Source organism: Podarcis liolepis (genome assembly GCF_965112155.1).
Source record: "Podarcis liolepis genome assembly, chromosome: 9".
NCBI classification, from domain to species: domain Eukaryota; kingdom Metazoa; phylum Chordata; class Lepidosauria; order Squamata; family Lacertidae; genus Podarcis; species Podarcis liolepis.
In genome coordinates this window covers 57,923,978-57,941,127 of record NC_139564.1, presented here as the reverse complement: position 1 = coordinate 57,941,127, position 17,150 = coordinate 57,923,978, and the positions used below count along the sequence as shown (strand labels likewise).

Below are 17,150 nucleotides of genomic sequence, written 5' to 3'. Positions count from 1 at the left end.
AATATTTGAGCACAAAATTCCTTTGTATGGAGTCAGACTGTTGGGTCCACCTAAGTCTGGACTGTCTCTATACTGACAAGCAGCCAGCTCTCTAGGGCATGGGTAGGCAAACTAAGGCCCAGGGGCCGGATCCAGCCCAATCGCCTTCTAAATCTGGCCTGCAGACGGTCCGGGAATCAGTGTGTTTTTACATGAGTAGAATGTGCCCTTTTATTTAAAATGCACCATTCCTCCTCTGCCCAGTCCCAGACACCAACGCACCCAAAATTACTATCTCCGTGATGCCATTCTCAGTAATCTTGGCTGCATCACAGTCGCTGTGGGGGGTGGGGGGAGGCTAAAGAGTGTGTCTGTGCAAGAAAGGGGGAGGGCGAGTTTGTGTGTACATGTGCAGAGGAGGAAGGTATGTGCCCGTGTGTGCATTTCTGTGTTAAAGAGTGTATGTAAATAGATATCCGATGGACTACAGCGAAGGACTTGCCCACTGCTGGGTCTGGCTTGCCCTGTGGCATGAGACCCCCTGATCACCTGCTGTCATATATCGGCCTTGAAAGCAATGTGGCTGTCTGTCCCTGTCTTACAAGAAAAGGCAGAAACCTGATGTCTCCCCATGGTTTGGAGCCCACTGGGTAGCTAAAAATCGTATCGGCTCTCATGTATTTTGAGGATGTTTAAAAAAACAAAAACAAAACCCTACTTAAGTGGGGTGTGGGGTATTCCCTGGTCCTGAATGGGGTAACTGTGCCCCTGAAGGACCAGGTGCGCAGCCTGGGAGTCAGTCTGGACTCACAGCTGTCCATGGAGGCACAGGTTAATTCTGTGTCCAGGGCGGCTGTCTACCAGCTCCACTTGGTACGCAGGCTAATACCATACCTGCCCGCGGACTGTCTCGCCAGATTGGTGCATGCTCTAGTTATCTCCTGCTTGGACTACTGCAATGCACTCTATGTGGGGCTACCTTTGATGGTGACCCAGAAACTGCAATTAATCCAGAATTAGAATTAATCCACCAGCTAGACTGGTGACTGGGAGTTGCCACCGGGACCACATAACACCGGTCCTGAGAGATCTGCATTGGCTCCCAGTATGTTTCCGAGCACAAATGACCTCGGTCCTGTATACATGAAAGAGCGGCTCCACCCCCATCGTTCTGCCCAGACACTGACATCCAGCGCCGAGAGCCTTCTGGTGATTCCCTCATTGCGAGAAGTGAGGTTACAGGGAACTAGACAGAGGGCCTTCTCGGTAGTGGCACCCGCCTGTGGAATACCCTCCCTTCAGATGTGAAGGAAATAAGCAGCTATCCTATCTTTAAAAGACATCTGAAGGCAGCCCTGTTTAGGGAAGTTTTTAATATTTAATATTTTAATAGTTCATGCTGTGTTGTTTTTAACACTCGATTGGGAGCTGCCCAGAGTGGCTGGGGAAACTCAGCCAGATGGGCAGGGTGTAAATTTATTATTATTGTTATTATTATTATTATTATTATACAAAAGCTAACACAACTTAAATGGAAAACCTCAAAGACCATAGTCCATCATTGAAACACAATACATTAGAACTTGTCATTTGCCACAAATCGCTTTCCAATATTGGCAGGTGCCAAAGAGAGGCGCACATGGACAAAACTGACCTTACATGTGAAAAGCCCAAACTACCAGCTGTTTTCATCAAACCTGGAACCTGAACATACGCAGCGATACGTCGCAACGTTAAGTTGGAAACACTGAAAAGGTGTCCAATTTGGGCTTCGAAAGACATTCTAAACTACTTTAGAAGTTAGGGACTTTTAAAACTAAAAAGGAAAAAAGACAACATACGGATGACTGGGATCTGGCGTCCTCACCGACTGACTGATTCCCAATGCTAGTAAAGCCTGGATATGAAAAGAAAGAAGAATTGGACAATTTCGAAATCATCAAAAGCTTTTGAAAAAGATTAAACAGAGAATGCCACTCTCTACACCGAAATGGCAAATATGACCGTGAGGATCAGGCACCAACATGACAAGAAATTCAGTCAAGAGTGGAAAAAGTTTATAGAATTTCTTAAAGACCACTGTATATAATTAAAAACATTAGCAGGACTGTTGTGACACTTATAATGTAATATGAGTTAAGGTAAAAAAGGAGATTATTATTCATAATGATGAAAAATTGGAAACCGGGGGCGTGGGGGGAAGTCCAAGGGATCTGAGTAATCCCAGAAATGTAGAAATTGAAAAGGATGTGAATATTGTCTTTAAAAAAATAAAAATCAAACTTTTTAAAAAGAGAGAGAGAGAGAGAGAGAATGCCACTCTAGTAACTCAGATTTACCGCAGACAAAAATAATACCAATTTTAATGTTTGGGGAAGAAATCAGGAAATTTTAGTTGAAACAGAACCTGGCAAAAACCCATCAGGAAAATGCTCATAGGAAGTATTTCAGATCTTCATTGTGAACCATTGTGGTTTCAAGGCATCAAGAACATCATTGGTGGCACGCTACTTTGTCACTACGTAAAGAAGACATCCATCTCATTCAGAAGAGCAGGCACAGGTGGCCTGCACCACACGCTTGCCAGAGGCCCCACACAGCCCACCAGATGCTTCAACAAACCTCATTTCTACGTGCGCTCAAGGCAGAACGTCTCAGCAAAAGCAAAAAACTCAACATGCGTGTGCGACGCCATAGAAATGTCTCTCCACTACACATGCTCTTTCAAACAGCAATCCATCACACCAGCAATTGGGATGTGAAGGGGCTTTGCCCAAGCGTATTTTGCTCCCTGCAGCTTGGCAGACAGTGCCAGCACCAGTCACTGTTGGAAAGCTGGGCGGCTCACTAGAATACGTCTGCTGATGCCAAATGAACTGGCCTTATAATTTTACAGCCTAAGGAGGCTATTCTTTTTTAATAGAAAGTGCAATGTTTCAAACAAAAAAAATGTTAAGCCACCCTGGCGGGTGTGCAAATGTCTCAGTTCCAGTAAATAGCAGATTAGCTGCGAAAGAAAGTGTGCTTGAAATCCTGAAGGAAGCTGTTCGTAGATTCGCAAAACAGCTTCAACCTCGACCAGGCTGCTGCTAACCCAAACACCCCACTACTTCAAGGGCCAAACCCATATAGAGAATTAAACCAAAACGTTGTGAAGACAAACTCAAATTCTCAATTGTTTGAAAGAATGAAATTGCCTTAAAGCTTTAGATGTTGGGGGTTGTTTTTCATTATTTAAAACTGTAGGGATGTTCTTATCTAAATTTGAAATCCAATTTGCCTTGACTAACGTATTTGAAAAGGCAAGGCAGTGATTTGTGTTTTCCCTGCTATCTTCAGTTACCCTTTCCTATTCGTTCTAGCCCTATTTAGGGCATGAGGAAGTGACAGGAGGAGTCGTGTTCTTGGCCCCGCCCCCAGTGTCTCATCTTATTCTTTCAGCAACCAAAATATATATATATAAAATTGTCCAGTAGCACCTTAGAGACCAAGTAAGTTTGTTCTTGGTATAAGCTTGCGTGTGCAGCAACCACACGTTGAATGCAGTTGTGGGAGAAGAATGAAATGGTTTTAGAATAAAATACAGTGGTACCTCAGGTTACATATGCTTCAGGTTACAGACACTTCAGGTTACAGACTCCGCTAACCCAGAAATAGTACCTCGGGTTAAGAACTTTGCTTCAGGATGAGAACAGAAATCGTGCTCTGGCGGCGCAGCGGCAGCAGGAGGCCCCATTAGCTAAAGTAGTGCTTCAGGTTAAGAACAGTTTCAGGTTAAGAACGGACCTCCGGAACAAATTAAGTACTTAACCCAAGGTACCACTGTAGTTGCACTGCCCTTTTTTTACTATTATTCATTGTAAACACTCTGTTTTGCCATGCACCTTGGAAGATATTTCTGTTTTGAAAAGTGGCCTGGACACAAAATTTTATTAAATACAGTGGTGCCTCGCAAGACGAAAATAATTCGTTCCGCGAGTCTTTTCGTCTTGCAATGTTTTTCGTCTTGTGAAGCACAGTCCGTCGCAACTGCGCCTCTTCAAGCGGCTTTTAAAAAAAAGCGCAAGACGTTTTCATCTTGCGAAGCAAGCCCATAGGGAAATTTGTCTAGCGAAGCAACCCAAAACCGAAAAACCCTTTCGTCTAGCGAGTTTTTCGTCTAGCGAGGCATTCATCTTGCGGGGCACCACTGTACTTGACAAAGCAAGCATAGTTGCTGCATATAGACCACCATTCGTAGAAGGAAATACAAAATACTGCAAAACGCAATGGACAGGCTCCAGCAACCCGTGGCCTGTTTGCACTTCCTGGCAAGTCTCCCGGCCACTTTATGCTTCACACTTTGCTGCGCTTATAGTGGGAAGAGCAGCCAATGAACAAGAGGGTCAACATATAAGTCCGACACAGAAACGGCCAACGAAATAGAGAATACTCACTTGATTGCAAGTGTCTGCTAAAGAATGGATGGCTTCGGAGAACATGCTTGCAGAACCCGTGTAAACCCAAGCGAGGAGCTTAAAAAAGAAATTCAAGCCATTTCTGAGGATAGAGAAAGGGGGGGGGGAGTCTTATTGATAATGTGTTGACAGTTTTCTAAGCACCATACTAAGATTAAAATGCTACGATCGCTGCCTTTATCGTATGAGAAAGAAGGGAATGAATAAACAGTCCAAATTACCAGGCTATCGGGGTTAGTTTGGGGTGGAGGTAGCTGATACAGGGAACAGTACATCAGAACTGGGTGTAGGGGACTGGGAGCATGTTGCAAGCTCCCTCTCCCTTTCATGTTTTGCTTTCATCGTGGTGTAGCACTATGTCTGCATCAGCATTAACCACAAATGGTATTTACAAGATTCCCCCATCATCAAGCTTAGAATAGCTAGTTATGGGCCTGAGCGGGGTGGGGGTGGGAGGGGGGGACGACTTGTTGGCAGACACCAATGCTAAACCCTGGAAAGGTCCAATCTGTGTGGGAGAGGGAAGGATGAAGGGCACATCTACATCACACATCCCTGATGTCCAAGCGGAAAGTTACAGCCAGAATGGATCACGGCAACTTTGCAGTCATGAAGTAGAAATTGACTGGAGACCCCAAATTTAAAAATGTACATCCAAGCTGGGCATACTACTAGCAAATATGCTAACTGAGCTCTCCTTGTAAAAGTGAAATTCTGCTTTCCAGGATATGACTGCAAAACCCACAACTGAAGCAAAAAAAACCCACCAATTAACCTTAATCTGCATGCCGGAACCTAGAAACATGTACGCCTAAAAATTAAATAAAAACTTACATGCAAATAGCAACCATGACAACTTTTCCTGGTCCACTCAGAAACATAGTTGACGTGCTGGAACGTGGCTAAATTAAACACAAGTACACCGCTTAAAATTCATTGATTACATTATGGAAAACCATATATGCAGAATGCTAAGTTCTACCTCTGTATAATAGCTAGTCCTACAAGATATAAACCAGGTTAAATAAATTTTAAGCAAGTTTATGTGTGAGTTGCAATTAATTATGGCTATTCAATTAAGTCTCAATGTATCCCCAACTGAATTTATTTTATATCCCACCCACACTTTATTTACAGGTTCCCTTTAGTTTTAGATGAATCACAGAATCATAGAGCTGGAAGGGTCACCTAGTCCAACCCCCGGCAATACAGAAATCTCTTGCCCAATGAGGGGCTCGAACCCTGAGATTAAGAGTCTCATGCTCATGAAGGAACGCAGCAATTTAGAAGTGACATTCCTTCCTGCAAAGAGAGAGAAAGGAGGAATGCTTTTTCTAAGGAGATGCCTGTCACCTCAGTTTTGGGGGAATACTTGTGTTTTGTAAAATAAACCTGGCGCCTGGCTCAAGGGCACATTGCAGTGAGGCAAAAGCACTTGAGAAGGGTGTGGAGCAAGATGGTGAGGGGAGTGGCCTGGCAAGATGGCCGGACAGAGGCCTGTAAGGGTCAATTTCAATCTGTTTGAGGTTCCCTACCCTCATCCTAAACCAACTTATCCCTGCTCACCAGGCTATTGTGTGTTTTTCTGTACTCCTGCAAAATCACAAGATGCACAAAACTGCAGCTTTTGCCTATAAAGGAACAGCAAAGATGGAAAACATTCACCCACCTTAGTTTCTCCTAGGAAATCTTTGTATTCCTTCAACAACCTCTGGTTTCTAAACAAATCTGAAAAGATAAATAATTATGAAGTGGGGACTGCGAGCGGAGAGAGAAGCAGAATATAGACCCATTTCTTCCTGACGCAATACACAAAACTATGCAGCATCCCAAGGCATCTGGATCAGGGCAAGCCACACTCCTCAGCCCCCTTCTTCCTCTGCAACCTGTATGGCCCTGATAATTTCTGCAGAGTTTTGCACTACGTTCTATAAACCCTGGCTTGTTATGTACAAAATAGGCACCATGGCTTTTTCAGTTAATTTGTTTTTGTGACTGTGTGGAACTCAGTTCAGCTACTGATTGATTGTGTGACTGCGGAAATGGATAAAAGCCCCCGATCCAGACAATGACTATCATCAGTGCAGGTAAGAAAAAAAATTAATTAATTTTAATTTTATCATCTACAATACTGTCTTATTTGTTTTATAGTACAGTACATTGATGATTGCTTTCATTGTGTGGATCAATGGTCTCGATAGATAGTAAAATTCATGTTAAATTGCTGTTTTAGGGCTTGTTTGTAAAAGTCTGGAATGGATTAATCCATTTTGCATTACTTTCTATGGGAAAGTGTGCCTTGGTTTTGGAACACTTTGGTTTTGGAATGGACTTCCGGAACAGATAAAATTTGAGAACCAAGGTACCACTGTACATGAGGTACGGCATGGAGACTGGCTGCTAGGCTCTGTCAAATGTACACTTGGGGGGGGGATGCATTGAAAACTTTCCACAAATACTTCACAGCCACACTGAAACCTGAGCTGAAAATAGAAATGTTCAAGACTTTGTCCACCCCCATTATTCGTGATGAGAACACACAACTAACTTCAAGCCCAGAGGTGACATTACAGAACGTGCATTGATCAAATATACTGTACAGGAGTCAGAACTCTTACACTCTTTTTTTTTTCTTTTTCTTTTTTGTAGCATTCCACACTTACTCTCTCTGTATTCTATTTCTGCTTCTTTACGCCTTTTTCTTTCACGTGCAAGAGCTTCCGGGCTCCCCCAAACTTCTAAAGACCTGTACCAGGAGGAAGGAGAGAAGGAAGAGAGAAAGTGATAGGAAGTGAAGAAAAAACTTCATTTAACTTGCATGACGATGATGATAATAATATGTTGTTCTTATATTTATACCCCGCCCATCTGGCTGGGTTTTCCCCAGTCACTCTGGGTGGGTTCCAGCACAGTTAAAAGATCCTTTATGAAATAATACACTTTGTTTTCTATTGCTTTTGACCCCAACCTGTCGTTTGGAACTGCAACTATCATCAGCTCCAGCCAGTAAACCAGACCAAACCATCTGCCCCAAGTCAGGGAAGCCAGCTTTTGACTATGGAAAAAAAACGAAACAGCAAAGAATTTGCATTTTCTGCCTCTTGCAATTCTAAACACAGGTCGGTGTGGAAGTATGACACTACCCCAAGTTGAACTGAAGAGAGAGGCTTTGCTGATTCTGAAAGTTCTTGTTGAAATTAATTTTCTCATAGTAATATAGCATGAGGTCTTACTCATCTAAGCCCCGGTACCCCCAGCAACACAGGGAATGGCAAAGGCACTACCACCAACTATAATATATGGGAAAGTGTTAGAAGTTAAATACAGTTGTACCGTGGAAGTCGAACGGAATCCATTCTAGAAGTCCATTCGACTTCCAAAACATCCGGAAGCCAAAGCACAGCTTCCGATTGGCTGCAGGAAGCTCCTGCAGCCAATCAGAAGCCCCGGAAGCCCCGTCAAACATTTGGGTTCCAAAAGAACGTTCGCAAACCGGAACACTCGCTTCCGGGTTTGCAGTGTTCGGGATCCAAGGTACGACTGTATATATTTTGGATAGCCAAACCCAGGAAATGTTGTCAGACTCGCCCTTACTTTGCCTCCACGTCCGTCCTCAAAAACACAGTGAAAGCCTCTGTGTCGTCATGGGGGCTTCGCCGCCTGATTTTCCTGAGCTGATCTAGGTCACTGTTGGGAAAACAGAAACAGTTTTGCGGAGAGGAAGGCAGTATTACCAGGAGGCATTAATCTACTTACTGAAAAAGTAAAGCGATCGTCACAATATGCGATTTCTGGCTCACTAACATCAGGTGGCAATTTTTCAACCTCCCCACGTTCCAACGTGTGGCTTGCTCTCGTATTAAAAGTCAGAAAGAGATACAGACCAATTCTTTTCATTCCCCGTACCAACCTGCCAGCTGCCTACGATCTGGCGAAGAGGCTCTTCTCTGCTTTGGCAGAGGCTCGGTTGACAGGGAAGAGAGAAATGGCGTTCTCTGTAGCCACATGGCCAGTGGTCTGTATTCCAGCAAAATCTGGAGGGCTACAGATTCCACAGCCCTGCTATCGAGTAGTGCTGTTCACATGTTGCTCACATTCAGGGCACAGCACTATCCAAGAGAGGCAATGCGGTGTAGTAGATACTGTTGGACCCTGAGAGATCAGGGTTCAGATCCGCACTAAATCATGACACTCCCTGGGTTATCTGAGGACAGCCTTACCTGTCTCACAGGGTTGTTGTGAAAATAAAATGGAGGTGGTGGAAGAGCCATGTTGAGCTCAGGGGAGGGAAGCTGGGACATAAATGTAATTTTTGAAAATATGGCGGTGGAGCAGGGCCACACTTTTCCTCCCTGCCACTAAGTCTTTTTTTCTGCAACAAGTGACATTCAAATGTGAGCACCTACTCATGTGAAGGGGCTCAATGCAATGAGTCACTGTGCCACCAGGTATCCCGGAAACCGTGCACACCACAGAAATACTGAAACGGAGCGCTAAACCATGGTTTGCTCAAACCGTGGTGAATTCTTCATTATAGTTAGCACAAGCCATTGTCTGGCATGATAGCTGAACTGAGCCTCTCTCCTAGAACGTCTACATAATATGGAACTGTGCTCACAGTACCCATTAACCGTGAAGTCCTTAGGTGGTGTCTCTACTTTATTATGAAGCTGACCACTCTCAACCCCAGTGAAAAGTATATGGTAACCAAGAGAACAGAGCTGTCCCCCAAACCCAAAATGTTACCCATAACCTCTGGTATCATGATCCTCCTCACATTCCTCTGGCTACTTCATATCCCACCGGTTAGCTTTGACACACTGCAGCAGTTCTTACAGAATTTCAGTCTAATTTTTAAAGAAAGAAATGATCATACCTGGACTTAAGGCAGAACTCATTTATTGCTCTGACACCAGTGATGAAGTTATTCTTCATGTATTTTGGTCCATATTCTCTCTTTTTAAGTACAGCTTTCACTTTAAGAGGGAGGAAAAGGGCGAGACTCAGTTACGAGCGCCACCAAAGGACCTCTCTACCGCGGGGAAGCCAGTATGCATGAAAATATACAGGCGTTCACCTAGTCATCTCACCTCAATTGAAATCTGGTAACGGACACCCAAACATGACAAAATCATTGCAGAAACAAAGCAAATGGTAAGCTCAAGAAGTGAATGGCAAGCTGGATACATACACATAGTAACTGGAGATGTGGGAATTATAGATAATTACCCGTTTGACTAATAATTAATTGTTGTTAAAGCGGCAGATTATAGTGTGAACATTAAATCATTTATAAAACAGACTTATTTGAGAATATTTCACTCTATGAATGCACTACATGATCTGATCACGCAGAGTAAAACAATGGGAGGCATTCCATGCTAGGCTAATGGACATGATTAACTTAGGTTTACTGATTTCAATGGGCCTACTCTGTTTAGAAAGGAAGTATTTTGGAACAAGGAGGTCCCCACAGCAATGTCTCAAAGGCACTGCTATTCCTCACTGCCCAATGGCCTTGCAGCTCTGGCTTCTCCCACCTCCATCTCCTGCTCAGCCAATCACACTGTTCTCAGAGTAATACTTAGTTGACTACAACCCAATGACTCTAGATGCTGGCATGAGAGCAGTTGATCCAAACAGGTGTCTGTCTTCAGCAGCTGCTCCATTGGAGGCTGCAGCAACCTCTATACACACACCCACACCCCAGTGCAAAGCTATGTCATAATAATTACCTTTCACTTGAATCGGAGTTTGCGGCAAAGGTGGCGTTGGACTGCTAGCTGTTAAAAAACAACAATTAATTATTAGTCGAAGTTAATCCTACTTACTGCTTTCCAAGACAAAGACAGAAAGCCGGGGGGGGGGGAGGTACATATTTGAAATTGCCACTGTTACTTAAAGAAGGGAAAATAATACATGTGTTAGCCCACTGCTTAAATTTGACCTTTTGTGACATTTGATTTTTTAAAAAAATAATTTTTGTTGAATGATTTTATGTTACAAAAAAAATACAACCATACTACCACTAAATATAGTTAAGAAATAAAAATTATATACATCAATATTTAGTTTGTTATTTGTTATTTGCCGTCTTATTTCCTCCCAAACGTTTCATACAAAAACACACATATGTGCAGACACCCACACACAAAATGATAATAATGAATGTAAATATTTTTCCCCTTTTATCTTCCAAAATCTTTTCTTTATGGTGGAGATGGCTCAATTGACAGGGAAACTCAAAGCAAAAATTTGCGGGAAAATGGGATGGTTATAGAAGATATTTCAAAAATACAATAATAGTTTTGACTCCGCGCTAGCATTCGAGTGATAAAGGAACTGAAAGGAGGTGGATAACAATTAAGGATTTATTTTTTCAGAATGTATTGGAAAATTTATATAGAAAGGTTTTTTGTTTTGTGTACATTCGATTGGAAGATAAAATATACGCAAAGGGACTCGACAGGAAGTCAAAGTTGTTGCTTTTGCGACATTTGAAACAATTTAAAGCAGACACCTAACTTCTGGTTTTCAAAAAGTGTTATAAATCCGAACACATTTAAGCTAAAGATTTTATTTAGAAGGATTTACATCCTGCCTTCCCTACAAGGTGTTCAAAGCAGTTCAAAGTGGGTTTCCCCCACCTCCATTTAATCTCACAACAGCCCTGCGAGGTGGGTGAGGCTGAGAGACAGCCATAGGTGTTCCCCACTAGGAACAGAATCTGCCATGCCTGCAGATGGTCTCGTGCACATCTCTGTCTTAATTAAGTATATCAACCGAATTAAGTTCTTATGACTTCAATAACAACAGCCAATATACTGAAGCTTTATTCTCTGGCGTTTGGATGCTCGCCAGACATCCGCTACCAGTAAAAGAGAAGCTAATTTTACTGAAACTGAAGACATTAGGATTAGCCTTCCGAACCTGACAACGCTACAAAGGGAGCTGTGTTTTATTAAGAGAAGGCTTGGCAAGTGGCTTGAATTATTCAAAAGTTAAGTATTATTAAAGCACTCTTGGTCTATGCAACTTTTTTTTAAAAAAGAATCAAACAATTAGTTCCTCCTGCCTTAATTTACAAAAAAGGGGGGGCAGGGATAAAGTAAATTGCTTCCTTAAGAGAAGGAAACTCTGGATAATGGCTTTCCATTTATAATGTATACAGAGAAGGCCTAGTGAATACACAGCAGCAACTTTTTTTTGATACACTTAAAAACAGACTCCAGCAAAAGCTGTTTCAAAGTTACGCCTGTCTGTCCCCTTCCTCCTTATCTTCAGAGCCTTGGGCTGGCAGGCTGTGTTTATACTGATATACCTTGGCAAGGTCACAGTTTCTCCAAGGTTTGCCGAAAGTTGCTGCCTGTAGCAATGATTCCTCCTTTCCTTTCCCCTCCCGCCGCCCGTTGTAAAATGGACACACAGTGACATTATTTAATAAAAAGGTTAAGCCATAAACTTTGATCAGGGGAAAATAATCACATCTCAAATGTCAAGATTTACTACTGAAGATTCAGGCAGCGTTATGTGCCCTTTAAAAATATATATATATACTGGGTAACAGTGGCCAGGAGGCCTGACGAAAACACGGTGCTTGGAATTAAGCAGAAACTGACCTATTCCCTGTTCTGTGGGTCAAGATGATACTGTTTAAAGCCTTGAGCAAATTATTCTGTAGAATATGGATATACCGTGGCAGGGGCTGGGAGGACAAGCCAAAGTTCAGTGGTGGTATTATTATTAAATTTATGAATCAGGCTTCCTACAAAGCCTCTCAAATGACTTCGCAATGCAATAGAGACATACAGTGGTACCTCGGGTTAAGTACTTAATTCGTTCCAGAGGTCCGTTCTTAACATGAAACTGTTCTTAAGCTGAAGCACCACTTTAGCTAACGGGGCCTCCTGCTGCTGCCACGCTGCCGGAGCACGATTTCTGTTCTCATCCTGAAGCAAAGTTCTTAACCCGAGGTACTATTTCTGGGTTAGCGGAGTCTGTAACCTGAAGCGTATGTAACCTGAAGCGTATGTAACCCGATGTACTACTGTATATAAAATAAATGCATATATAAAATCAATTTCAACGACAAACCCGCTGAGATGCCGTGGGCCACCTGAATGAAGCTTGTGGCCGACAGGTCAGAGTTTGGGGAGCTCTGCTCTACAACACACTCAGCTCTTCCTTGAAGTTACACACTGAAGGGGAAAGTTGGGAAACATGGGGAAGTTGGGATTCATGCCCAAGACTCCTGATCTTCTCCTCTCCTTGAGGAATTCTGAACAGCTTTAGAGCAGGGATGGGGGAACTGGTGCCAGAGAGAGGCTGCTGGACTCCCATCAGCCCACAGTTGGTGTGGGAATTGGGGCTGATGAGAACTGGGAGTCCAACAGCTGAAGCTGGGCGATATATTGGCAAATTGCCCGAAACTGGTAGGGGGTTCGGATCACGATACCAGTTTCGGACAAGACATTACGCCAGCTCGAATTGCCTGCAGATGGCAATGGCACAGGCAAGCAGGCAGAGCCTGAGAAGGTTCTAGGTGAGGACCTTCTTGGAATCTGTCTGCTTGCCTGCCTGCATCTTTGAGGAAGCCCCCTGCCCCCCCCCAGCTCATGCAAGCCAGAGAGATATGGGGGCCTGCTCAGCTGAGGGGCAGGAGGCGTCCCACCCTCCAGCCAAGCTGTTTAACAAAGCCCCAATGCCTCTGCGGCTCATGTGAGCCAGAGAGGCATTGGGGCTTGGACTGAGCGATGTAGCTGGGCTGCTGCTTCTTCCTCCAAGGGGGCGAGGAAAAAACAGCCAAGATACATTCTAGACATCATGCTAAATCAGCATATTGTGGTATTCATCTGACTTTTAGAAGACACCTGAAAGCAGCCCTGTTTAGGGAAGTTTTTAATGTTTGATGTTTTAGCGTGTTTTTACTATTCTGCTGGGAGCCGCCCAGAGTGGCTGGGGAAACCCAGCCAGATGGGTGGGTATAATAATCATCATCATCATCAACATCATCTGCTGATATAACACAATGTTGAAAACCAGATATTGCCCACCTCTACCAACTGTTAGAATTCCTGCTCCATGATTGCAGTGATGGGATTGTTGTCTTTCACATGACGGTATATGTGTTGACTCCACAGAGTGGGAAATGACGGAGACAGGATGTTTGTGTTACTGTGTTCCGTGAAGTGGAACTATTGCCCTTTGTTCTTTTTTCTCTTTGCTCTCTGATGCTAGAGAGAGAGGGAGCCATGTTGCAGTGCTGTGTGTGTGTTTATATGTATATTAAGTAGATTAGCCAAAATGCTGAGTTGCTGAGGTCTGTCATGCATGTTGCGCAAACTCTGCGGATCCCTAAGTGTGCCGATCTCAGTTGGCATCGGTCGCTGTTATGTTTGGGTTGAAGAAAGCTCCTGAACAATCGTCCAGGAGGGAGGGAACATGCCAGTCAAGGCTGAACTCTTGACACCAACTACATCGGGGGCCATAGGTTGTCAATTCCTGCTTCAGTCCTGTCTTTTATTTACGCTTGTTTATTTCTCTTCTGTTTCTAAGTCACTTTGAGTCATTTTTATGGGAAGCAACTAATAAATACTACTACAAATAGAACTGTGTGTTTCCGTGGATCGCATCTCAACTAGTCTTTTATTTGTGTTTGAGTCCATCGAGTGTACATAAAGAAGGGCTTCAGATGACGATCGTAGGGTCCAGGTCAGTTCATGCTGAAGAATCTTGGCACACTGCAGAGGATTCTGGGACATGTTCTAAAGCACCCTTCTCCAAGCTGGTATCTCCTAGGTCTTTTGGATTATAGCTGTCTTGGCTAGGACAGAGGAGAAGGGTAGCCCAACAATTGTTGCTGGACCTTGGAAACAGAGTACAGCCAAGATGTTGCAGTCCAACCACTTCTGGGGACTCAAGCTTGAAGAACACTGCTCCAGAGGATGCGCCCAATTTATGTGGGAATTGGGCAAGAGCTCCTTATGGAAGCCATTTCCTTAATCTGCCGTTTTACCTTCAAAAACAGCTGCCTTGCAAGAACTAATTTAAACCAGGGCCAGAAAAAACTGAAACCAACAGGCTTTAATTCCAAGCAAGCACATTTAGAATTTGAACATTTAGAATCATGGGGGATTCTGGAACGCCCATTTCAAGCCAATCGACAACATAACAATACTTAAGCAGCAGCTTTAGAAGCTTTTGTTCTCACTTGGCAATCATCTTCACATCAAGCTGTGGTTCAGCAACAGACCGTGGCTTAAATGCCTCGTGGAATCATTTGAATTAATCGCACACATACAGCAGATGTGTGAGGTTATTACAAACTGTCTCTACAGTCATTAGGTTATTTTGATCTGGTTTTTTTAAGACACTCGGAAATATAACCAGAAATATTGCCACTGCATGAACAAATTAATTAGAGGTACACACAGAAGAGGGGGGGGCGTGGAATGCTTTGGAACACTTTGGTAATTCAGACAGGACGTCAACTCACCCCAAACCTCTTTGGGAAAATCCAGTCTCCAAGATTTACTTCAGTAAGGCCCAGTAAGCAGGCTGCTTTGAAGCGAGATTCATCCCTCGCAAATTTACCCCCTGTCCACACCCCCAATTAAAATCTACAAACCATTAAAATAGCCCTAGTACACTATCCCACAGGGGAATTAAAGCTTGAAACCAATGCAAGCTCAGGGCTGAAAGCTGGCAACTCTGCTAATTTCTGCAAGAAGAAATGTTAAGCCAAGATGGTGCCTACCTGTTGCTGTTTTCTGCGCACTGCCTTCAGCAGCTGAGGAGCTTGCATCTTGTGCCCCAGTGTGGTCCTTCTGACCATCGGAGGTATAAACTCTTACTTGGCTTGAATGAACTGGCAGACGACTCCCTGGCAGCACAGGCAAGAGACTGCCAAATTTAAGGGGCACTTGCCACCCTGAAGGAAATGGGAAAGAAAACAGCTTGGGTACTTTGAGATGGCAACAACAGCAGCAACAAAAAGCACCAAGGAAAAAGCACAGAGAACAGCCAGATAATGGTTTGCAAACTGTTCAGGACACATAACTCAAATATTCCGCTGAAAAACTAAAATATTCCTCAAGTAGATCCCTTAGACTGGCATTCAACTAAGTTTTAGAACATCCACTGAAATTAATGGACATGACTCAGTCAGGTCCACTATTTTCAATAGGCCTACTCTGAGTAAGACTCAGCTGAACACCAAACATAGAACATAAAATTCCATACAACATAATTACTTTATTATACTCTTACTAAGAGGCTGCTTTGAGATTAGCTGCTGCCACAGTAAGCCCTGCTGGAAGGAATTATAGGTTTGGAAATAGCCACTGGACAAGTAAGATGTACCTATAGACAAACAGGATCAGATGTTTTTAATTAGCTGAAATAAGGTTGGTCCTTTTATCTTCCAGGCTGCTGATGAGCGCCCAATGCCTAGCATTGGTATGAGTTGCCCAGGCAGGCTAGTACAAATTGATGTGCACTAATAATGTCTTTGGATTTCCTTGCAAGGCTGGGGTATTGTCATGAACTTAAGGGGAATATAGCAACATGAGGTTAATTGGGATGCTGGATTCAACTCAAAGCAGCTGGACTCCCTACGCAAAATTTAAAGATTTCATGGCAAAACAGAGCAGTCAAGTGACTCTTCTATATATCGTTCTTGACAGAAATTTAGAACTTGAAATAAGAACACCGCCAGGAGCCTAGCAAAGGACTGCTAAAAGCCAGGCCTTTGGTTAATCCGATTGACATCCTATGCCTTTTAAAAAATGTGGCTCTTTTGGGGGGGGGTATTTGGTTGTTGTTTTTATTTTATATATTGTGGTTTTTTACGTTGATCTTTTCTGTGAAGAGCCCTGAGACCTCCAGGTATAGGGCGGTATATAAATTCTAACAACAACAACAACAAGAAGGAAGCTCATGAAGGACCAGAAAGCAATTATACACATGGCACAATGTAAGCCACAGGAATGTGGCCTGAAAATAGGGTAAAGGGAAACATTAGCAACTAGTATAAGTATTAGGCTCTTCAGGAAAGCAATCTAACTGAGATGCAACAGAGAAAGCAGTATTATACCAAGTCAGAGCAGTGGTCCAACTAGCTCAATATCATCTAGACCAGCCTTTCTCAACCTGTGGGTCCCCAGATGTTGTTGAACTACAACTCCCATCACCCCTAGCTAGCAAGGCCAGAGCTCAGGGATGATGGGAGTTGTAGTCCAACAACATTTGGGGACCCACAGGTTGAGAACCGCTGACTAGACTGACTGGCAATGGCTCTCCAAGGTTTCCGGCAGGGATCTCTCTTAGCCCGACCTGGAGGTGCTGGGGATAATAATAATAATGATAATTTATTATTTATACCCCGCCCACCCAGGACCTTCCGCCTGCAAAGCTATGGCCTTCCCCAAATATAACATTACATTTTTAAACTCAGCTACATTTAGAAGGCACTGGGCCACAGGGTCTCAGAAATAGCAAAGCAAGGCCATTGACTCAGATGTAAAGGGCAAAATGCAAGACACCTGAGGCATCCACATGCAAAAGCCCCTAATAGGCAGGACTGGCCAATGTGTCAGGAGGAATAGCTAGGGGGCTGGTCCCCAGCATCAGCTGCCCGAGGTGAATGCCTCACTCAGCCCAGCAATGGGGACAGCCCTGTCTATGTGGGGCTGCTACCTACCCAGACTTTTAAAT

General features: G+C 43.6%; 1 protein-coding gene across 1 annotated transcript in view; it reads right to left on the bottom strand.

Annotated features, from left to right (window-relative positions):
• The window catches only part of SLC30A9 (solute carrier family 30 member 9), a 33,390-nt gene that overhangs the window by 12,892 nt on the left and 3,348 nt on the right, over window positions 1-17,150 (bottom strand). The window contains exons 2-10 of the mRNA XM_083459996.1: window positions 15,193-15,366; window positions 10,172-10,219; window positions 9,313-9,412; window positions 8,031-8,123; window positions 7,100-7,182; window positions 6,106-6,164; window positions 5,271-5,338; window positions 4,416-4,518; window positions 1,821-1,876 (exon numbers count right to left, since the gene is read on the bottom strand). Of these exons, the coding sequence (XP_083316122.1) occupies window positions 1,821-1,876; window positions 4,416-4,518; window positions 5,271-5,338; window positions 6,106-6,164; window positions 7,100-7,182; window positions 8,031-8,123; window positions 9,313-9,412; window positions 10,172-10,219; window positions 15,193-15,366 (784 nt within the window). The remainder of the gene's footprint in view (window positions 1-1,820; window positions 1,877-4,415; window positions 4,519-5,270; window positions 5,339-6,105; window positions 6,165-7,099; window positions 7,183-8,030; window positions 8,124-9,312; window positions 9,413-10,171; window positions 10,220-15,192; window positions 15,367-17,150) is intronic.